The sequence below is a fragment of the Pithys albifrons genome, chromosome 11, assembly GCF_047495875.1.
Source record: "Pithys albifrons albifrons isolate INPA30051 chromosome 11, PitAlb_v1, whole genome shotgun sequence".
Lineage (NCBI taxonomy): Eukaryota > Metazoa > Chordata > Aves > Passeriformes > Thamnophilidae > Pithys > Pithys albifrons.
Window position 1 is genome coordinate 26,836,954 of NC_092468.1, and position 20,948 is coordinate 26,857,901.

General features: G+C 45.4%; 3 protein-coding genes across 6 annotated transcripts in view; 1 reads left to right on the forward strand and 2 right to left on the reverse strand.

Annotated features, from left to right (window-relative positions):
• The window catches only part of HPS3 (HPS3 biogenesis of lysosomal organelles complex 2 subunit 1), a 19,591-nt gene extending 4,551 nt beyond the window's left edge, over positions 1–15,040 (reverse strand). The window contains exons 1-13 of one of the 2 annotated variants that reach the window (XM_071566204.1): positions 14,684–15,039; positions 13,141–13,635; positions 11,763–11,949; positions 10,690–10,775; positions 8,782–8,974; positions 8,446–8,527; positions 6,540–6,694; positions 4,975–5,083; positions 4,585–4,766; positions 4,075–4,252; positions 3,222–3,452; positions 1,327–1,512; positions 8–196 (exon numbers count right to left, since the gene is read on the reverse strand). In XM_071566204.1, the coding sequence (XP_071422305.1) occupies positions 8–196; positions 1,327–1,512; positions 3,222–3,452; positions 4,075–4,252; positions 4,585–4,766; positions 4,975–5,083; positions 6,540–6,694; positions 8,446–8,527; positions 8,782–8,974; positions 10,690–10,775; positions 11,763–11,949; positions 13,141–13,635; positions 14,684–14,906 (2,496 nt within the window). In that variant the 5' untranslated portion in view covers positions 14,907–15,039. Of the gene's footprint in view, positions 1–7; positions 197–1,326; positions 1,513–3,221; positions 3,453–4,074; positions 4,253–4,584; positions 4,767–4,974; positions 5,084–6,539; positions 6,695–8,445; positions 8,528–8,781; positions 8,975–10,689; positions 10,776–11,762; positions 11,950–13,140; positions 13,636–14,683 lie in introns of both variants that reach the window. The other variant, XM_071566205.1, reaches the window with a different exon arrangement.
• Positions 15,041–15,906: 866 nt separating this feature from the next.
• Positions 15,907–20,887, reverse strand: LOC139677205 (tubulin alpha-3 chain). 3 transcript variants are annotated; one of them, XM_071566986.1, is made up of 5 exons: positions 20,153–20,202; positions 18,243–18,465; positions 17,567–17,715; positions 16,572–17,252; positions 15,907–16,342 (listed from the first exon to the last, which is right to left on the reverse strand). In XM_071566986.1, the coding sequence occupies exons 2-5, from the start codon at positions 18,343–18,345 to the stop codon at positions 16,046–16,048; spliced, it is 1,230 nt and encodes a 409-aa protein (XP_071423087.1). In that variant the 5' UTR covers positions 18,346–18,465; positions 20,153–20,202; the 3' UTR covers positions 15,907–16,045. The 3 variants fall into 3 exon arrangements, with proteins under 3 accessions (XP_071423087.1, XP_071423086.1, XP_071423085.1); XM_071566985.1 differs by lacking the exon at positions 20,153–20,202 and adding an exon at positions 20,071–20,149; XM_071566984.1 differs by lacking the exons at positions 18,243–18,465; positions 20,153–20,202 and adding an exon at positions 20,362–20,887.
• Positions 19,345–20,948, forward strand: part of HLTF (helicase like transcription factor) — a 34,011-nt gene continuing 32,407 nt past the window's right edge. The window contains exon 1 of the mRNA XM_071566982.1: positions 19,345–19,440. The gene's annotated coding sequence lies outside the window, so the exon portion shown is untranslated. The remainder of the gene's footprint in view (positions 19,441–20,948) is intronic.

Genomic DNA, 20,948 nt, shown 5'->3' on the forward strand with positions numbered 1-20,948 from the left:
AACTTACAAGATCCTCTGTTGTTTTCAATGGCTTAGTCTCAGGAAGTTGCTTTTTTGATATCCTCCAAACATACTGAGAAATAACCCTCAATAGGAGCTTCTCAAGTATTTCTTCCTGAGAGCAGACTACAAGAAGAGCTTCCCAGAAATCCACCAAGAGCTGAGGAACAGCGTTTTCACCATTACTGCACAACATCTAAGAACAAAAACGACAGAAGACAGCAAGTTAGCACAGACTGTGGTGATTATTAATATTAGAAATTAGAAGAGACAGGAGGAACAGTCTTTCATTAGAAGCAGAATTCTGATTCCTTTTTTTGTCCTGTGATGCTATGTAATGTACTGCTGAGCAAAGTAAAAAGTTCATGGAATGATTTTAAGGTAATCAGTTCTAAACAAGAGATTTGATTTCTTCTTCAGGATTCCCTGTACTGCCAGAAATGTCACCACTGCTGTCAGCAAGTATTTACAGACTGCCAGTTTGGAGAATTTTGATATATGCCAGCAGCCAAGCAGGTGTCTAGAGAAGAAGACTAGAGGCCACGATGAGAGATGCTGTGTGGCTCAGCTGGGTGTCACAGCAGGACCCACAAGAGAGATGTGCCAGCCAAAAGGAATTTTACTTGGTTTCCAAATGGTTTTAAACAATAACACCTGTTCTAATTTGGACTTTATGACTTGCTATTTTTGATACAGATCTTTCAGTTAACAGGTACAGTAAGACTGCAACATACCTACATAACCCAAGTAAGTTATTCATTGTAAAGAAAAGAAAAAAAGGTTTGTCTATTCCCAATCAAAAGAAAGAAAACTTCAGGGATGCTAGAAAAACTATTCTATTAATATTGCTTCTCATAAACTGCAGATACACTTTCCTGTAAGGAATTTATACAGAACATCAGAACATTATATACCTTTATATTTAAGTCCCATTCTTTAGAAGTATGTTTTAATCCCAGTGATTTCTTCAAAAGGAGCTTATGGAATTAATTTATCTAAATTCTGTTACATTTCAATAGCCTTATGAAGCTCATTCACTCGGAAGTCACTGAAAGACCACTGAAATCAGGGTATTCTCTATTCAAATGACAGGGTAACAACAAAGAATCTAATGGATTTTTTTTTATTTTGCTTCACTTAACCAGTATTTTTTTCCAGACGGTCCAGTTTTTGACTCTGTCATCATCCATCATGATTGGAATATCTCCAACTCTCTTTCTGAAGAAACGTTGCAATGTGAGTGAAGGAGTAGCCGAGTTTGCTTTTCTTACCCATAACAACATCACTATGAAAAAACATAGAAGCAAAAAATAATCACAGGCCAACCTTGAAAAAGGTATCTGCTTCTTCCAGTTCAATTTTGCTGTTCTCATGTAAAGCTACAGTGGCAGCCACCAGTAAACCAGGCTGCATCTCCTTCAGGTGAACAGCAAACTCAGTTGGCATAACAATTCCTCCCTTATGCTGCCTCAGGAGTCGTGGTTGCCCAGTGAAGCCACAAGCCAGCGTTGTCTACAAACATAATCAGATATAAATCAGGTAAAGAATTCAATACATACATGATTCAACCCAATAAACTCAGTATTTCCTCAGGCAGTGGAGTTTAGATGGAAGAAATGAAGGAAAGTCAGGGGAAGAAAATAAATCCTTTCTACAATTCATAGAGCAGCTCTTCAGACACCAAGCTCCAAACTGCATGAACACTCCTGAAAATCAGGCCTGGTGCCTGAACACTGAAAGCAACATGCTGTGGAAAGCTGGATTTCGTGAAGAAATCCATGACATTTGATGCACATGGTGCTTTGAAAAATCACTGGCTGAATTTCCAATAGATTAGTTTGCTGAAGTATGATTTTTATTTTGAAAATACACCTGAAACAACGATCAAAATGTGCTGCACTTTGTGTAACACTAAGTTGTTTCCAGGTATGTGAGTGCTTTTGAAGGCAAACATAACAAGGTGCTACTCCCACTTTAAAGGCAGTGGAGAAATTATGCCCAAAGAAATTAATTGAATTACACAAATATGCAGACCTAGGAGGAAAAATCAGATTTCACCCCACCATGCATACAAATTATTTTTCCTTTCTTTAGCTTTCTAAAAGTGTTACTTTTTTCTACTTTGACATAAAATATTTTTTAGAGGTGAAGTGCAATAGAACATATTTAATAGATCAGATTTAAAAAAAAGAAAACCCAACCAAAAAACCCAACACGCAAACCTCAGCCACCTTCTATAAATAAATTCCATTCTATTCTATTTTCTTCTGTTCTGTTCTATTCTATAAATAACATCCATGCAATGGAATGTGTATGTTTGCTCACAACATGGCAATTTCACTTGATCATCCTGCAAAAGCAGGTGGTGCTGAATATAATTTTTGAAACAGGTCCCCACAGTTCCCACCTTGCAATTCAAAAACTGCTTATTGTAAAAGCTCTCCAGGACTTCTTCCACCAAAGCAGGACAACGAACTTTGGAACAGCTATCTATTTACTTCAAAAGTTTTTAGACTTCCAATATATCACTCTAAGAAAAAGTCTGTTTTTCAACCTCTGTCACCTTTGAATATTCCAGTCCTGATCAACTTTAACAAGAAGTAATTTACAGATTGGTCTCAGTCTAAAATCCCATGTGAACATCTATGGGAGAGACAGCTCCACTAACACTTTCCCCCCAGTTCACAAGGATTTCTTACTGTGATGGCACTGAAGTAGATTCTGATCTGATCTAAATAAGGGTTAAGTGCTGTGATTCCACCTAAGAAAGATGTGACAATGTATACACAGATTTCAGTTTGCGTGGACAGTGGATGAATATCCTGCTTCAAGAGCAATTTTATAACAACTCTTTACATACAAATGCTTTTTTCATGGGCATATCACATATTAATTTCAGGTGGAGGGGTGTAGAAACACTACCATACAACCCTCCCAGGCAGCTGAAGAGCACTGGCAACCAGCACTTAATTCATCAAGAATTAAAAGCTTAAAAACTTTGACTTATTTGGTAAGGCTTTGCCAAGACAAGATGTCCCCACCTGCAGGTAAACCGCACAGTCCCAGTGTAGCCAGCCCTCCACTCTGCTGTCACTGCGCCCGTTCAGTGGAGCCACCACAGCACGTTGGGAGGAAAAGGAGTTGCAAAATGCAACCACAAGTCGAACTACTGACCTGGACTTTGCAAAGCATGAATAGCTCATGCTCCTGGCATACTTTACCTCCTTATAGGAGTGCATTTCATGTTCATACATTATCAGGTCTCCCATTTTCAGAGCCAAGAAAGCCTTAGTAAGTGTCAGGAGCACTGATGGCATCATCTTTTCTACTTTCTGAAGGTACTTCACAGCTGTCAGAGGACACACGTTTCTCATGCAGGGGCTGCAAAGAATATGAGGCAGCTGCACAGGGTCAGCGAGATGGAATATCTCAAGAATTTTATTTCCTGATTCCTATTGAAATAAAAGCCATTTGACAGTTTAGACCTTTTCAGATATACAGTCTTCTACGGCATATGAAAGTAGTGTACTTTGGTTTTTGTGTTTGTTTTTTTAAACAGACAAGTACAGCTTTGCTCTCAAATCACCGTGCCTGTCCTGTCTCTCCCCTACCTACTGGTAAAAATAAAGGATCACTAACTGCTAGTGATTCAACCCATATTCTGGAGTGCTGGGAGAACCCAACAGTGAATTGTTTTTACCAACCTCTACAATTTGGCAGTGTTCAAAGAAACTGTTCATTTTGCTACAGAAATGGGAGGTGAAAGAAATGTGAGGCAGAGCTTTCCTAAAACAGAAGTGTCTCTGTGTACAAGTGGGAACCAGATCACTAGAAGTATGCATCATGATAGCCAAACCCATCACGTGTTGCTTGAAAGCAGCCCAACGCATCACAGGTGCTGCTTGCTATTTTTGAATTGAAAATGTGAAAGTAAAAATAATGTGAAAAAGAATAACTGCAAAACTAAATAAGCAGCTCAGCATTTTCAGTGGGAATTTGATTTAAAATTAGATACACAGTTCTTAAAATCAGAACTAAATCAACAGATTACAAAAAAACCCAACTTGTCTCTACCTTGCTTAATTCTTCATTCAGGTCTTCATTAAGGGAGTGAGTTAAGTAAAATATAAGTCCTCTCTCATATGTCTGTATTTCATCACCTTCTGAAACTAGTCTCTCTAAAACTTCAGTCATGGATAAACCTGACATTCTGTAGTATGGCAAAGCAAGGTGGTAATCCTTTGTATCAAACCTGAAGGCAACAGAGAAGGAAAAAGAATAACATAACAACTAAGGGCAACAATTCTGCCATCCCTCTTGCTAAGAACTAAAACAACATGTCAAACAGAGTCACAGACACATCAGTAATCTGCACATACACAGTTCACATGCACATAATGTGGCATTCTGTGTTTAATGACAATAAAGACACACAGATACTGAAGAGATGACCAGATTAAGCTGTTTTCATAAAACACATACATAATACTAATGTAAAACAGCAAAGAATTATGGATTTTCATTTTTAAGGTGACATTATTGAAAACACAGCTCACCTATACCACTTTGACATCTAAAGCATACCTGCTGTAGCAGTCTCCTAAGAATGCACAACTTTCTCTGAATGCTCTTAGAAGTTCTTCTCTCTCATCTGATTTAAGGGAATGAGGGTCCATTATAGCTGCTCTGACCAGTAAGTGAGCCTCACTTAGAAGATGGATGCAGCTCTCCGTTTTAACATTTTTGTAAGTTCTACTGTAATCTACCTAGGACAGACAAATGATACACACTTGAGCTACTGACAAAAACTAAGAATATATATAACAATTCTAATGAGGAAAGTAGCCATATGAAATAGTACTGTGGGCTATTCATGAGAAATACGTAACATATTCAGCAATGGCAAGCATTGGAGATTAATTAACAGTACTTATTTTTAGTTAGCAAACAACAAAAGGAGGGGTTGGGCAATACCATTTCTCTGTAAAGCTGAATGGTTGAAACAGTGTTTATAATATATAAATTCCAACCAGGCTCTGGCTCAGAATTTGTTCTGGATTTGATGCTGTCAGCCTTTCTGGAACTGGAGAGGAGAAAAAGAGTTGAGTTGTCAGTAATGAAATAAACACTATGCAGCCAAAACCCCATTGTTCATTTCATAATTCAAATGCATAAATAGGTATGTTTGCAAACCAATAAATGCTGGAGAGTTAAGCTGTTAATTTGTCGTAACAGCCAATACCAAAAGAGGCATAGCCATGGTTCATACACCAGAACGTCATCAGAACTGTGTACTGCACCTTCTCCAGTGCTTAACACCAGGTAGTACCAGCTACTTAGAGGAATCATTGAATCATCAAATGGCTTGGCCTGGAAGGTACCTCAAAGGTCACCTAGTTCCAACCTCCCTGTCATGAGCATGGGATGCCACCACTGGCTGCCCAGGGCCCCATCCAACCTGACCCTGAGAATTTAAGTACTTTAAAATAGTTAAGATCTTTACTTGCCTTCTGTAATGATTTACTGCACATTTGCCCCTGCAGCTCTATGAATATGTTTGCCAAGACATGGCTTGAAGAAATATCAGAATGCTTTTACTCACACATTGGCTAGACCTGTAATGCCATTAAAACACTGCAGGAAAACACAGACTCTTTTTGTTTTGCTTTTTGGTTTTAACAGTTCTGAGATATTTACATCTTTATTTTCAAATTACAGTGCTAAGTAGCTTAATATTCGTTCAACTTATGTCCTTTACAGAACGCAAAAAGAGTATCTTCCTCAAATGCCAATTAGAGAACTTGAAGCAACAAAACTGGCAGAGGAAAACTACAGTATTTTGAATAGGCATTCTACCTGATGGGCTTATCCTTATCTTCTGAATGTCGGCTGCAGGCTTTAAGAAATACTGGTTCAAGTAACTGCTTCAATCAACTACAGCTGTCCCACTCTTGTTAATTAACTTGAACTAACTTTAATAAATGTAGTTTCTGAATAGCTGTTTAGAACAGTTCCTTAGCTGTTTTATGAAAAGCCCTCAGAAAGGACGGGGAATAGCAGTTCCCATGGAAATCGATAAAAAGTCACATATACCTCTGGCTACATATACACTACAAGAGTAACTTGGGCCAGTCTTATCCAGCTTTGGTCATGGATAACTACAGTGATGTCCATAACATTTCTTGGAAAGAGCCCCAAAGATAAGACATTTTCATTTTATGCTACAGCATATTTTGTCACTTGTAGCTTTGGTACTCTGTATACTTTTGTTTCTTGAGATAAATATTTTTTCTTCTCCAGATAAGTTCTTAGTAATGTTAACATTTTGTTGATTTCAAGCATTTTTGATCCTACTCTCATTTCTTCTGCATCAGTTAATACTCAAAAAACAAACTTGGGTTCTGTAATCATTCACTAAGAACAGAATTACTTCCAATCAGTTTTTCCACAGATGAACCACTCCTACTACAACACCCACAAACTCAGGACTGTACACAAGAGCTGTAAGTACCATCTCCCTAAAAGACACAAAGCCTTACAGCATCCTTCTTGTAGGCTTTCTTCTTTCAGTAATATCTTCTGTGTCTGCCTTAGTCAAAAGAATTATATGGTTTTTGAAATGACAGATAGCTCTTGGTCCTATAAAAAGCTGCATTCTTAATGTACAGACATCCAGTGTCACAGGTGGACAAGCCTACAAAGGAAAGGGACTGTTTTGTCATTTCAGTTAGAATGTACATTGAGTCTTTAGATAAATCAGGAAAAAGTAACCTTTGTACAATGATCTGATATTAAAAACATTCATGGGCTTTCCTAACTTTGAGTGCTTCACTTAAGTAACAACAGAAACACTCATAAAAGCATGACAAGAAACACTGAATGAGTTAAAAAAAATCACTTCCCTCTTCAAAGCAACTACAGTTTTTGCTGTGTGTCTTAAAATAATGGAGCCTGAGGCAGATCCCTTACACAGAAGACTTAATCCCAAATAGTCTGAATTTGGCCAAGTTGTAAAAAACTGCCTGGTTATAAAAGTCTTGATTTCAGTTGCTTATAAAATGCAATTACAGATACAACTATTATATTTGCTTGCCTATTGTTACATTATATCCCCCATGTTATAGCCCCGATTTGTTCAATGTGCGCCTCTCAAGTAAAGCTTACCCTGTGGTCTGTACTGGACTGAAAACTGAAAAATGCAACTTCATTTGCAAGGAAATATTCTGAAGTTACAGCTTTGAAAAGGTAAAATACTATATTTACAAATTAACATACACAGTGGGGCAAGGCAACACAGCATTGTGTGTGTAACCTGCTTATTGAAGACACCTCAACATTTCTTGTAAGAGGCAGAGGCCTGCAGGGGTCACCTGGAGGCAGAACCAGGCACCGCTAAAACTGGTGTTAAAAAAAACAGCAGAAAAAATAGTAACAGCAAATAATAAAAATAATCATCCTCATCCTCACACTTCAAACTCCCCACCTGGGCAGGGCAACCCCTGGGGGAACGTGGCCCATGGAGTACTCAGAGCAGTGCAGGGCCTGGAACCCAGGGAGGATGTGCAGCCTGTGCACAGCAAGCTGCAGCACGCACATCTCTGTGGGGTGCAGCTTGCACACCGTTCCAAACCTCTTCTGGAGGCAGGAGGCAGCCTTTGGCTGACTGGAGACATTCTGATGGACCTGAATGTAACCCACAGTGACAACACAGAAAGCTGAGACTGGAGAACGGACAGTCACGTTTGTATCAGTTATCTAGTACCTTGATGGAGAGCAGAGAATAAGTGTTTGGTCTTGAAAATTTTATAAAACTTCAACTGTCCTGTGGTATCTTTACATCTGCCGTCTGCAAGCTCAAAAGAAATCCTTGAGTGCTAACTTAAAATACACCTCAGTCTATCTTTCCTGCTACGTTCATTAACGTGTATCACCTTTACAATTCAACAGATTTTTACTGATAAGCAACTTAAGGAAGGGGAAAAGTTTACACCTCCAAGGATCAAAAGCCCTCCTCCTGAAAAGCATGCCCTGAGTATCTGGTAGCAGACTTGTTCAATTATCTACACTCCTCCTACAAAAACTGTTTATTCAAGGACAGTTGAGAGAAACATCATCAGCTACAATAAGGGGAAACTCTGCACCCTTCATTCAGTTTTATACAGAAAAGCATGCAATTGAGTTTGAAACCAAATTGATTTTATAGCTTTTGGTATTTTTGAAAACATTCTACTAATGGTCTAGAATTTAAAATGGCAATAATGGATCGTTTCATTAAAACATCTGCAGACCACTGCAATACAATATGCCATAGATTGAAGTAAAATACTAATTTTGGAGGTTGGCGGTTCAGCCAACAGAAACTAACAGGATTTCAGAAGGAAATGTAAGTCAGCTAAGAGCCATACCACTACCCCCCCAGTTTCAGTGAGATAACGAGAGGTGCACCTTAACCGCCGTGTCAATACAGGGATCCTCGTCACGAGCTGCTGCCGCGCTGCATCGCACTGTGAAACACTGCAGGTTCTCACTAAAGAGAAAAACGCAAAAGTGAAGGAAAGAAATTAAGACTTGCAAAAATCAAGTAGCCAAAACTACACAGAATCAACTCTTTTTGAAGAAATGGGCTTTGAAGCCTAAGCAAGGGGGCCTGCTGGTCTCACACGTGAGCCTCCCCAGAGATTTCCAGGAGATTACGAAGGAAGGACCCGTCAGAGGGGGCAGGGAAAGGGCAGGAGAACAGAGAAACATAGTAATATATCAACAAAATCATAAACTTAGTACCTTGTAATGACGTGCAGGAACTGTGGAGTGAGGACTGCCTGCTCTGACTTCTCTGAATATTGGTAAGTAGAAATTAGTTCTACCAACTTTCCAATAGAGTAGAGATATCCAACATGAGGTAAAGAGAAAAAGCAAAAGAGACTCAGTAGTTCTCTCTTGGTCTCAGTTTCCTCATAGGCTGTTGCAGAACTTCCTAGATGTAACAATGAGAAAGGCATTTTACATACTTTATAAATCCAAACCTGGCAATTCCATTACAAGCCTGATGACTAAGATGCTATCAAACCCGCCCAAGTTGCAGACTGGTTTTGTTAGTAGCTAGTAAAAAGAACCATATGACACTCAGTGCACAGGTCAGCAAGTTATGCTACATTATCTCATTTGGAGGCATTTTCACAAAAGTAAGGAGATACCATTGAGTGAAGAAATTCTATAGATTTAATAGTATTGGACTGCCCTGGCAAATACACCACAGCTAAGCATCCATGGCTGGAAAGATCAGCCTGATCTTAGAATTACCTATAGGTTCCAACGAATGCTCACCTAGAACTGCAGCTCACCAAAATACAGGTCCTCACTTAAGGGAAAGAAAGGCTGGCAATGGCAGAATTTATTTAGAAAGCCACTTTAGCAGGTAACAGCTGTGTTCATTTTCTACAGACCCTCTTGTCAGAGCCTGTAAATCACAGGAGAGCATAAGATACTTGGAGTTAAATGGCAAGTACCTCATTCTTTCCAGTCCACTGCAAGTTAAATGAGGCTTTGCTACTGAGCAGACAGAAAACCACCTCAAACTGGGTGAGCAATCAGTAAAGCCAAAAGGGCCAATCACATCCTGGCACGCACCAGACACAGCGTTGCCAGCCAGGAGAGGGAGGGGATTGTCTCACTCTGCTCTGCACTGGGGTGGCCTCACCTCGAGTTCTGGGGGCAGTTTGGGGCATCACAATGTAAGGAGGATACAAATCTATTAGAGAAAGACCAAGGGAAGGCTACAAGGGTGGTAAAGGGCCTAGAAAGGAAGCCATATGAAGAGTTTCTGAGGTCACTTGCTTTGTTGAGCTTGGAAAAGAGGAGTCTGAGGGGAGACCTAATAGCAGTCTGTATGCAATTCCTGAGGGAATGACAGGAAGCTCTCTCAGGGGAGGTTTAGGTTGGACATCAGGAAAAGGTTCTTCCCCCAGAGGGTGGTGGGCACTGAACAGGCTCCCCAGGGCAGGGGTCATGGCCCCATGGCTGCCAGAGTTCAAGGAGTGTTTGGACAACGGGACAGGGACAGTGTGGGATTGTTCGGGTGTCCTGGGCAAGGCCAGGGGTTGGACTGGATGATCCTTGTGAGTCCCTTCCAACTTAGCATATTCTATGATTCTATGAAATCTGACTACTAACATACAGCATTAAATTCTTCCGTGGGTCTTTTGGGGCTTGAGCTAGTGAATCCCTAAAATCTGCATTCATCTCTTTCTTTTCCAGTTTTTATTAAAGCCTGTCAGAAAGGTAACCTGTATCTTCCTGACTATTACAATTTACTACCCCGATTTCCTCTTTGGACTAGTGAGCAGCAGTCTTATAACACTGACAATAATTTTATTAATGCAGTGTAAAGAGTGACTGTTATGCAACACAAAATTAATCAGCAGAAAACTGATAAAAGCTGATTTAGTCTTCCTCTCTTGGAGTGATAAATTGGTATTTTAGTTTAAGGCTTATGTGGAACTTGGAGAAATTTAAAGGCTTTTCTGTTAATAGCAGCTCAGCTTAAATCATGGAAAAGGGAGGAAAGATCTCGATTTGAAAAACAAATCATACAGAAGCAGTGTACAAAACAGGATACACAAAGAAGCTCCTTCCTTTCACAGTCTCCTATGATGCCACCAGCCCATTGTGCCTTCACACATATCCTTATACCTGTCTGGTATACAGGCAGCAGTTGAACAGAGTGCAACTTTGTCTCTTCACAAAACCCAAAAGGTGACTGGTCAGGTGTAAAACGTCTAGAGAAAAAAATCCAAAACAACAACATGGGACCTCAAGGGAGAGATCATGATGATCTACAAGTAAATAGCACTGGCTGTATCAGGCACACCTCATGCTTTAACACACAGCAACAGTTCACATTCCTACAACCAATGCCATTAGCACAGTGATGCCAAAAAGCACATGGCACAGCTAGAAACAACCATCTGGAATTCCTGCAACCAAAATCCTCCTTCTTTCCTTGTCTACAAGATGCACGTCAAACTTTGAGATCACTGGAAGACATGTTGCAATTGATTTGGACCTCAATTTAACCTTCTTTTGTCCCTCTCTTTTTATTCCACTGAGCTGTATGTAACATCATGCCACCTCCAATCCTACCTTTCTTTCCTATTATGTCTCATCCCTTTGCCTGCTTTGCTTTGGAATTTGCTGCTGGACTGTGACATCAATTCTTCCTCCATCTATGACAAAAATTTTAATAAAAGAGGAAGACTAAATTAGCTGCCTATTCAGGGGACCTGGAGAGGGAAATGCTGAGCACTTCTCCCCGTGATCATCGACAGGACACGTGGGAAGAGCTCCAAGCTGCATCAGGGCAGTTTCAGGCTTGACATGAGGAAACATTTTCTTCCTGAGAGAGTGGTGAAACACTGGAACAGGCTTCCTAGAGAGGCAGTCAATGCCCCACGCCTGTGACTGTTTACAAGGCATTTGTACTGTGCCTCCAGTACTACGCTTTAACAGTAGCTCAGTTCAGAAGTGGTCAGGCAGATGGAGTAGATGACTGTTGCAGATCCCTTCCACATGAAATACTCCAATATACTAAAAAAGGGCTTTCTTTGGTATCCCATTATTTCCTCAGTTCAAAAGAACCCGAACCCTTACAAAAATCCCGAAAGTCAAATTATCAGTTTTCTATCAAAAAGACCACACAACAATCCACAACTCATTTTGGTTTCTTGCAGTAAATTAGCCCATAAAGGGGAAAACATTTGTAATACCTGAAAAGCAGATACTGCACTTGGAAGTGCTTTGTGTCTTCTGTAGGTAACTCTGTGAATTCCAGTGTGATGGGTATCTCACACAGTTTACTTTCTTCCCCAAGCAGTTCCACTGGCTTCTGACATATGATGAACTCATCTAATTCAAGCTGCGAAGTATGTGCTGAAGGGCTTTCATCTTTCACACCTGAACAATGAAAATGTTATCTTAATTGTTCCAACCATTCCATTCTGCAGCAAGAAACTGGTATGACAATTAAATACTCCAATTACAGCTACTAGAAGATAGGCACAATTCCTTATTTAAGCCTCAACAACCTGAATACCTAACAGTCAAGACTGCAGGGAAATAACTCATGTACTGTTCATAAGAAAGTGAGTCCAAGACAACTTGTGCTGCAAGTGGTTGGTCATCAAAAAATGCTGTCTTTTGGCTGGAGAGGTTTTGAGAAGGAAAAGGCAGCAATCACAGAAAGTGGTGTTATATTACACTCACTGAAGTTCTGGAAAGCAACTCCTAACAACACTCAGAGAGAAACTGTAACTTTTCTATTTAGTTTTTAGTAATAAAACCCACTAGGGGCAGGAAGCCATTATCTGAGAAAAGATCCATCTTCACTCAGCCAAGAACATTCCATTTATATTTTCCCTATCTGACAAGTTTTCTTTACATCTTTTTCTAGGTGCAGTCAGTTTCCATTTCTAAAAGACTGTCCTTTTATTTAATTATAAGGGAAGGACTTGCTGCAACTTTGTTGGTGTTCATCTGATACGTGTACTTTTGGAAAGGTGCGAATTGATAATTGATTACATGGGGATTGATTTCTTGCAATACACAGAAACAAAACCTACTGAGTACATCCGTTCCTGGGATTTCTAGGACTCTAAGGCAAGCCCTTGATTAAGATAAAGGGCTGACAAACGAGAATTTGCTTGATTACACGGGTTCTGAGCCTACTAACAGTTACAAAAGTACACAGGCATCGCCACAGAAATATTCTTAAATGTTTAAGGCAGTTACTTAGGCAGAGACACTGAGAGAATATTTCTGAACGTAGCACAATGAACTACTACCACTTTAGTTTGGCCCATGGGGGCAGGTTGAAAACAGGGACCTAAATCTCTGTCTGTAGAGGCTGCATTATCCTGAAGGTGTGCAGAATGATGGCATATTCCTTTGAGGTGTTACCTTCAAATCAAACGCAGGTTGGTACAATTCTTTATGTCCTAGAACATTCAGCTGACAGTCATAGGACGATCTAGAAATATTTTCTGAAGGGCAAAGACCTTGTTTGAGGCTACTTTCAGAATAACAGGAATCAGAGAGCAGATTCTTAGAGATTAAAAAAAATAATAAAAAATTTATTTCTGCACTTACCTCCATCCACAGTCTTCTCTAATGCACTAACTCCCTGAGCACATTGCTGTGTTCTGTCTGCACTTGGCTGGACCAGTTCCAGTTTCAGGATTAGAACTTCCAGATCTGTTGTTATGGCTATATGTCTGGCACAAAATGCAACTTCAGCAGGAATGAGGTTATCAATGTGCAAAATTAAGGAGCGTTCAAAATCTAACACAGTCAAATTCTGGTTTATGACCAGGTATTTCAAACAGAATATGACTAGTTTATTCTTGCAGCCCACAAGAAGATCTCCATTTATGGGACAACATGAAATGCACAGTGGAGGGTCTGAAAGTGGCATTTCAACAACTGACATCTGTTCTTTCAACGTTTCACTGTATGACTCTTCCATCTTGTGACCAACCATCCGAACACACACACGAGAACTCCCCGCAGACATGCATCTCCAGTTCACATATGCTCTTAGGAAAGTTGCTTTGCTTTTTTCTTCAATTGTCACCAGATAGTCTCCTTAAAAGAAAGCAGTGCTACTGATAAATCATTAAAGAACAGATGACACTTTTTGAGCTCTTTACCTCCTGTAGTTCATTACAAAGAACATCCTAAAGTCTCAACTCGTACAGAAAATTCCAAAAAGCAGTTTTCACTAATTTTTCTCCAATTAAATACAAAGTCCAAGTTTCTTTGCTGAGTGGCAAAAAGGACTTAAGACATCTAGGTCCAGAATAACTCCTAAGTGAATCCACTTTCTGAGTTGTGTTTGCAGACGGTTTTCCGCCCCCGCAACCCCGGTCTTTATAGTCTAAAGACCAGGGAAAGCAATAGATCAACAGACTCACGGACACTTGCGGGATTGGCAGGACCACCCGCCCCGTGCTCTGAAAACAAAATCCCAATGAAACAAAGGCAGAGAGGGAGCACTGACCCCAGTCTGGGCGGAGGCAGAAAGCAAACCAAGGGAGATGCGGCCTGCGCCCCCCGAGGCGCCCGAGCCGACCCAGGCCCGGGGGGAGCCTGAGGAGGGGGAGCCCGAGGGAGGGCCGGGGGCAGCCTGAGGAGGGGGAGCCCGAGGGAGGGCCGGGGGCAGCCTGAGGAGGGGGAGCCCGAGGGAGGGCCGGGGGCAGCCTGAGGAGGGGGAGCCCGAGGGAGGGCCGGGGGCAGCCTGAGGAGGGGGAGCCCGAGGGAGGGCGGGGGGCAGCCTGAGGAGGGGGAGCCCGAGGGAGGGCGGGGGGCAGCCTGAGGAGGGGGAGCCCGAGGGAGGGCGGGGGACAGCCTGAGGAGGGGGAGCCCGAGGGAGGGCGGGGGACAGCCTGAGGAGGGGGAGCCCGAGGGAGGGCGGGGGACAGCCTGAGGAGGGGGAGCCCGAGGGAGGGCCGGGGGCAATGCCAGGCCTCCCGCGGCGAGGCCCGGGCGCTGCGCCGGCCGGTCACCCTCCCCCCACCCCGGGCCCGGCCGCCCCGGCCAGGCGAGGCCCACAGGGCCTCTCCCCGCACTCGAGCAGGGCACTGCCCGGCCTCCTCAGCCGAGCCCTCCCGGAGCGGGGGCCGCCGGGACTGACCTGCCGAGCTGTGCGCCATGCGCAGCACGGGCCCCAGCGTGGCGAAGGAGCCCAGGGGCTCACAGCACCCCTGGTCGCGCAGGGCGAACACCTCCACCCTGCAGCTCGCCGCCGCGCTGGCCACGAACAGCACGTCCTGGCCGCAGCAAAAGTGCGCCGGCTGCTGCTGGCAGGGCACTACCCGCTGCGACCCGAAGGGGTGCAAGTTGTAAAGCTGCACCATGGCTCCGGAACAGCGGCGTGAGCAGCGGCGAGCTCTCGGGGCGCCGCCTGCACTTCCGCGGGCAGAGCCAGAGCCACCTCCCCCGGAGGGGCGCGGGCGGGAAGTGCGGGGCCGACAGAGCCACCTCCCCCGGCGGGGCACGGGCGGGAAGTGCGGGGCCGACAGAGCCACCTCCCCCGGAGGGGCGCGGGCGGGAAGTGCGGGGCCGACAGAGCCACCTCCCCCGGAGGGGCGGGGTGTGCGGGCGGGTTAGTGTGACTCCGTTGCGGTGTTAGCACTCCTGGGCATGCTCTGCGGGACCTCCCTAAGTGGCAGGGTAAATTGGAAGTGATCGTTAGGTGAGACGGAACTGGGAAACAGTGGCTCAGAAACAGAAGACGTCGCAGTCGAGTGTTTGGGTCGGACGTGCGTGTGCGGAGCAGATTTCCCTTGGGCGCGGCTCAGAGCTCAGCTCAGGCTGCTGAGACACCTGGGATCCTCCAGTCTCCCAGATAAAAACGCAGACTTTTTTGTGTTTAAATACAGCAATTCTTTCTTCACAATTCCATATGCTGGGTGTACACTGCATGCTCCACAGATAAAAATACTTCTGAAAAAAAATCATTTCTGTCAATCTGTAACAGGTGTTGCCCCTTTTCTTGCTCCTGGTTTTATGTAGAACATGTAGAAAAGAACCAAAACGAACCACCCACAAAAAAACCTCAAACAAAATCTTTAAGTTTCATCCCCTTTTCTGGATTCAGGAGTGAAGAAAATGCATTTCACAGAACATTCCGAGTTGGAGGGGACCCATAAGGATCCTAACTCCTTAATACGGAGATCAAACCCGCAACCTTGGTGTTAACTGGGTTTTTTTTTCCTAGGCCAATGTAAGAATGTAAAAATTACAATGCACTTTTAAAGCAGGTAACACATCTGCTACCAAAACCTGTAATCTCAAATGGTCCTTCCTTAGTGAATGCACACATTAATAGTGAAGAAGAAAAAACCAGAGACAATAGAATCTTTAGAACTCTATTTGAAAACACATTTGAAAACTTTCTTTAAAAACAAACAAGTGAACAGGGTTCTGCAACTGTTTGGGTTTTTTTGTAAAAACAGGCTTTAGGGTTTTTCTGTAAAAACAGGCTTTAGTTTTCTCAATATTCATCTCCTTCTTCAGCCTCTGCTTCTACTGAGTCTAGGCCAACTTCTTCATAATCTTTCTCAAGGGCAGCCAGGTCTTCTCGGGCTTCAGAAAATTCTCCTTCCTCCATTCCTTCCCCAACATACCAATGCACAAAGGCACGCTTAGTATACATGAGATCAAATTTGTGGTCCAGCCGAGCCCACGCTTCAGCAATAGCAGTTGTGTTACTCAGCATACACACAGCGCGCTGCACCTTGGCAAGGTCAGCACCTGGCACCACAGTTGGAGGCTGGTAGTTAATGCCCACCTTTGAGAAAACAAATGGGAAATTTTCTTTTGCAGTACTAAGGTTAAAAGACTAATTTCTGTTAAAAATCAAAAATCACCACAGTTACAAATAAAATAGCTTAGTTATTTTGCCCTTTATCAAAATATTTAACAGTGACATTACAATATTTTAACCTGACTGCTACATCTAAAAACTACACAATTCCTAATCATTCAGATATCAAGCACTTAATTAAAAAGCTACATACCTTGAATCCAGTTGGGCACCAATCCACAAACTGAATGGTACGTTTAGTCTTGATAGTGGCAATGGCTGCATTGACATCTTTGGGCACGACATCACCTCTGTACAACATGCAGCAGGCCATGTACTTGCCATGGCGAGGGTCACATTTGACCATCTGGTTGGCTGGTTCAAAGCAAGAGTGAGTAATTTCAGCCACGGATAACTGCTCATGATACGCTTTTTCAGCAGAGATGATGGGGGCATACGTTACCAAGGGGAAATGAATTCGTGGGTATGGAACCAGGTTAGTTTGAAATTCTGTCAGATCTACGTTAAGGGCTCCATCAAAACGCAGTGAGGCTGTGATGGATGAAACAATTTGCCCTATTAATCGGTTTAAATTTGTGTAAGTAGGACGGCCAATATCCAGGTTACGTCGACATATATCATAAATGGCTTCATTATCTACCATGAAGGCACAGTCTGAATGCTCTAATGTTGTGTGGGTAGTTAGAATTGAGTTGTAGGGTTCCACTACAGCAGTGGAAACTTGTGGTGCTGGATAAATTGCAAACTCCAGTTTAGATTTTTTGCCATAGTCAACAGAGAGCCTTTCCATGAGCAGTGATGCGAATCCCGAACCAGTGCCTCCTCCAAAACTATGAAAAATAAGGAAACCTTGCAGCCCTGTGCACAGATCAGCCTATAATGGGGTGGGAAAAAATGGGAGAGAAAAAAAGTTATTGATGGTTTTGGAGATATCAGTATTAAAATAATAATTCCAAAGCATTTCTGTCATAAGTTTGTTAATTTTACATTGTTATAATAAAAACTGAATTTTTATTTAAAGGGCAGTGGGGCATGCAGGGAAATAAAAGGCTTATTTTGTTTTGGTTTAAACAATTAAGGATACACAAAATTCTTAGTGAAAAAACCCAAACCAAAAGCCCATCAACAAACACAGCTATACAGCTGTATCAATTATTTTAAATACTAACTTGCAGCATGAATTCTTACCAGTTTGCGAATGCGGTCTAGCACAAGATCAACAATCTCTTTTCCAATGGTATAATGGCCTCTGGCATAATTATTGGCTGCATCTTCTTTCCCAGTAATGAGCTGCTCAGGATGGAATAACTGCCTGTATGTGCCTGTACGTACTTCATCTACAAAAAAATCCAAAACACATCATAAATTTGATCTCTTCCGTTCTGTGTGTGCAGCCTACTGCCTACACACAGTGTAGTTCTGACATGGGTCAGAAGAGCGTAGGCAGCATCTCTGACTAAACACAGCTTGTCTGACCAGTCTAACAAGTTGGCACAACTTCAGCCCCTTCGTTTAGGGGTAACTGTCAGGCACACACATAGCAGTATTTGTACTCGAGTAACACAGAGTTCACTCATACAGGTACAGACAAGATACTTGACGGCAATCAAAGAAAACTCTGGATGCAGTGCAGCAGTCTGGAAAGATTATCCAGATCGTAGAAAAGTTCTATCTTTTTCCAAATAGTTACCTCTAGACCATTATTTAATTTCTTTCAAATAACAATAACCTCAAATGTCAAAACAGCATCCAGACACACATCTTTTAAAATCTACAGTGTTCTTAACAGACAAAAAAAAGACAGTAAGGAATGCATACAGGGTGCTCACTTTTCCACTGAAGACCTTTAATGCTGGGTACATACCAACTACGGTTGGCTCCAAGTCCACAAACACTGCTCTCGGAACATGTTTACCAGCTCCTGTCTCACTGAAGAAAGTATTAAATGAATCATCTCCACGTCCCATAGTATTATCACTAGGCACTTGGCCATCAGGCTGGATCCCATGTTCAAGACAATACAATTCCCAACATGCATTGCCAATCTGAACACCAGCCTGACCAACGTGGATGGAAATGCATTCACGCTGCAAAGTTAAAACAGAACAATAATAAAACATGGAGCTACCTGCTTCTAGATTTTATTCTCATACTTAGCTATCTGTGAGTTGTATCTTTCCATGATCTTTCTCTGCTGCAATACTCCCTAGTTGCTCTTGAGTTACAATCGAAGAAAACAATTTTGTCTGTTGCTGGCAATACACCACTCACCCTACGGACCTGCACTGACTTTGAGAATATTGGAAGATCCTAAAGGCACCCTAGTCCCTATGAACACACAGGGTGAATAAAGATTTGTCATCCCTTGCGATGCCACACATGGATCTTTAATATTCAGCCTACTCCCTTTTTCACCTTCTTTTAGCTTTTGGCAGACTTTTTAATATAATATTCCAAAATTTCCTTAACTTGTTGCCAAAGCACGTACTGAGTAACTGTTGTAAGAATTTTTCTTGCACAGGACCACTCAGTATGTTTTCCTTTATAATAATCATAGTTGTATCTAGCCTCTGACAATTCATATGTAATTTTTTTCGTACACACTTTTATGTGAAATCGTTTGAGACTCCAAATCAAATGCCATCTGCCCATTTCTAGCCAGCTCCTTTGATTCTAAGCAACTGTGCCATGTGTGTTCCATCTCCCAGTACCTCAATTTTGTCTTATATCCGAGATAGAAATCAGCCGCATTTCGAGTTTACTGTTACAGTGTATCTAGGGAAAAGCTGGGCTGGAAAAGCAAAAGCAAGGAGTTCGGGCTGCTCCTTCCCATTTCTTTGACAGCCGCCCCGCACTCCCCGCTCCTGCAGCGCCGCCGCCAGGCCTGGGCCCCGCCCCGCCCCGCCCCGCGATTGGCTGCGCCCCGCGCGCCGCGCTCGGCACGCGCTCCCTCAGGGCCGCGGCTCCGCGCACGCGCCGCCCCGCGCGCCAAGGCAGCCCGGAGGCGGCGCCAAGGGTGGGCCCGGGAGCGCCCTGCGCTGTCCCGCTCTCTGCGCATCCTGGTGCGTATTTCATTTGCCTCTCGCCTCTCCCCGCGGCCAGTGCCTACTACGAACAGCCTTCCCTTGCACTTCCACATATCCCTTAATAGCTACGGGCCACCTTCTATGTCTCGCCTTCCCTGAACTATTCATCTTTACGCCGATTTGCCTCCTCCTCCCCAGCCGGCCACAGTGCTACCGCGGGGACTTCAAGCAGAGACTGCCCGCAGGCCCTGCGGCAGCACGTGCACGCACAGCCTCCCGTGACTGCCGCAGCAGAGCCCCCTCCCAAGCGGCCGTCCTCCCCCGCAGCCTCGAGGATCCCGTTCCCCACCATGGTGCCTGGCTAAGCTGACGAACTCCGCTGCGCCACCGCACGTCCTGCACCGCGCCCCGCCCGGCCCGGACTGCGGCCGTTAAACCGCCTCGCACCCCTCGCGCCAGGCGCTGGCTCCCCATTGGCCCGTACGCGCGCGGAGTGCGCGCGAGCGCGCCCCGCTGATTGGCCGTGCGCGTTCTCCCAACACGTGCAGGCGCGTGTCCGGCTGAGGGGGGAGCAGCTCGAGGCGGGAGAGCGCGCGGGGCGACCCTCGGCGGCGGGCGGGCCCCTTCGGGCGGAGCGGGGCCCCCTTCGGGCGGAGCGGGGCGAACCTCGGCGGCGGGCGGGCCCCTTCGGGCGGAGCGGGGCGAACCTCGGCGGCGGGCGGGCCCCTTCGGGCGGAGCGGGGCGAACCTCGGCGGCGGGCGGGCCCCCTTCGGGCGGAGCGGGGCCCCCTTCGGGCGGAGCGGGGCGAACCTCGGCGGCGGGCGGGCCCCTTCGGGCGGAGCGGGGCCCCCTTCGGGCGGAGCGGGGCCCGACCCTCGGCGGCGGGCGGGCCCCTTCGGGCGGAGCGGGGCGAACCTCGGCGGCGGGCGGGCCCCTTCGGGCGGAGCGGGGCGAACCTCGGCGGCGGGCGGGCCCCCTTCGGGCGGAGCGGGGCGAACCTCGGCGGCGGGCGGGCCCCCTTCGGGCGGAGCGGGGCCCCCTTCGGGCGGAGCGGGGCGAACCTCGGCGGCGGGCGGGCCCCTTCGGGCGGAGCGGGGCGAACCTCGGCGGCGGGAGGGCCCCCTTCGGGCGGAGCGGGGCCCCCTTCGGGCGGAGCGGGGCGAACCTCGGCGGCGGGCGGGCCCCCTTCGGGCGGAGCGGGGCGAACCTCGGCGGCGGGCGGGCCCCCTTCGGGCGGAGCGGGGCCGACCCTCGGCGGCGGGCGGGCCCCCTTCGGGCGGAGCGGGGCCCCCTTCGGGCGGAGCGGGGCGAACCTCGGCGGCGGGCGGGCCCCTTCGGGCGGAGCGGGGCCGACCCTCGGCGGCGGGCGGGCCCCCTTCGGGCGGAGCGGGGCCGACCCTCGGCGGCGGGCGGGCCCCCTTCGGGCGGAGCGGGGCGAACCTCGGCGGCGGGAGGGCCCCCTTCGGGCGGAGCGGGGCCGACCCTCGGCGGCGGGCGGGCCCCCTTCGGGCGGAGCGGGGCGAACCTCGGCGGCGGGAGGGCC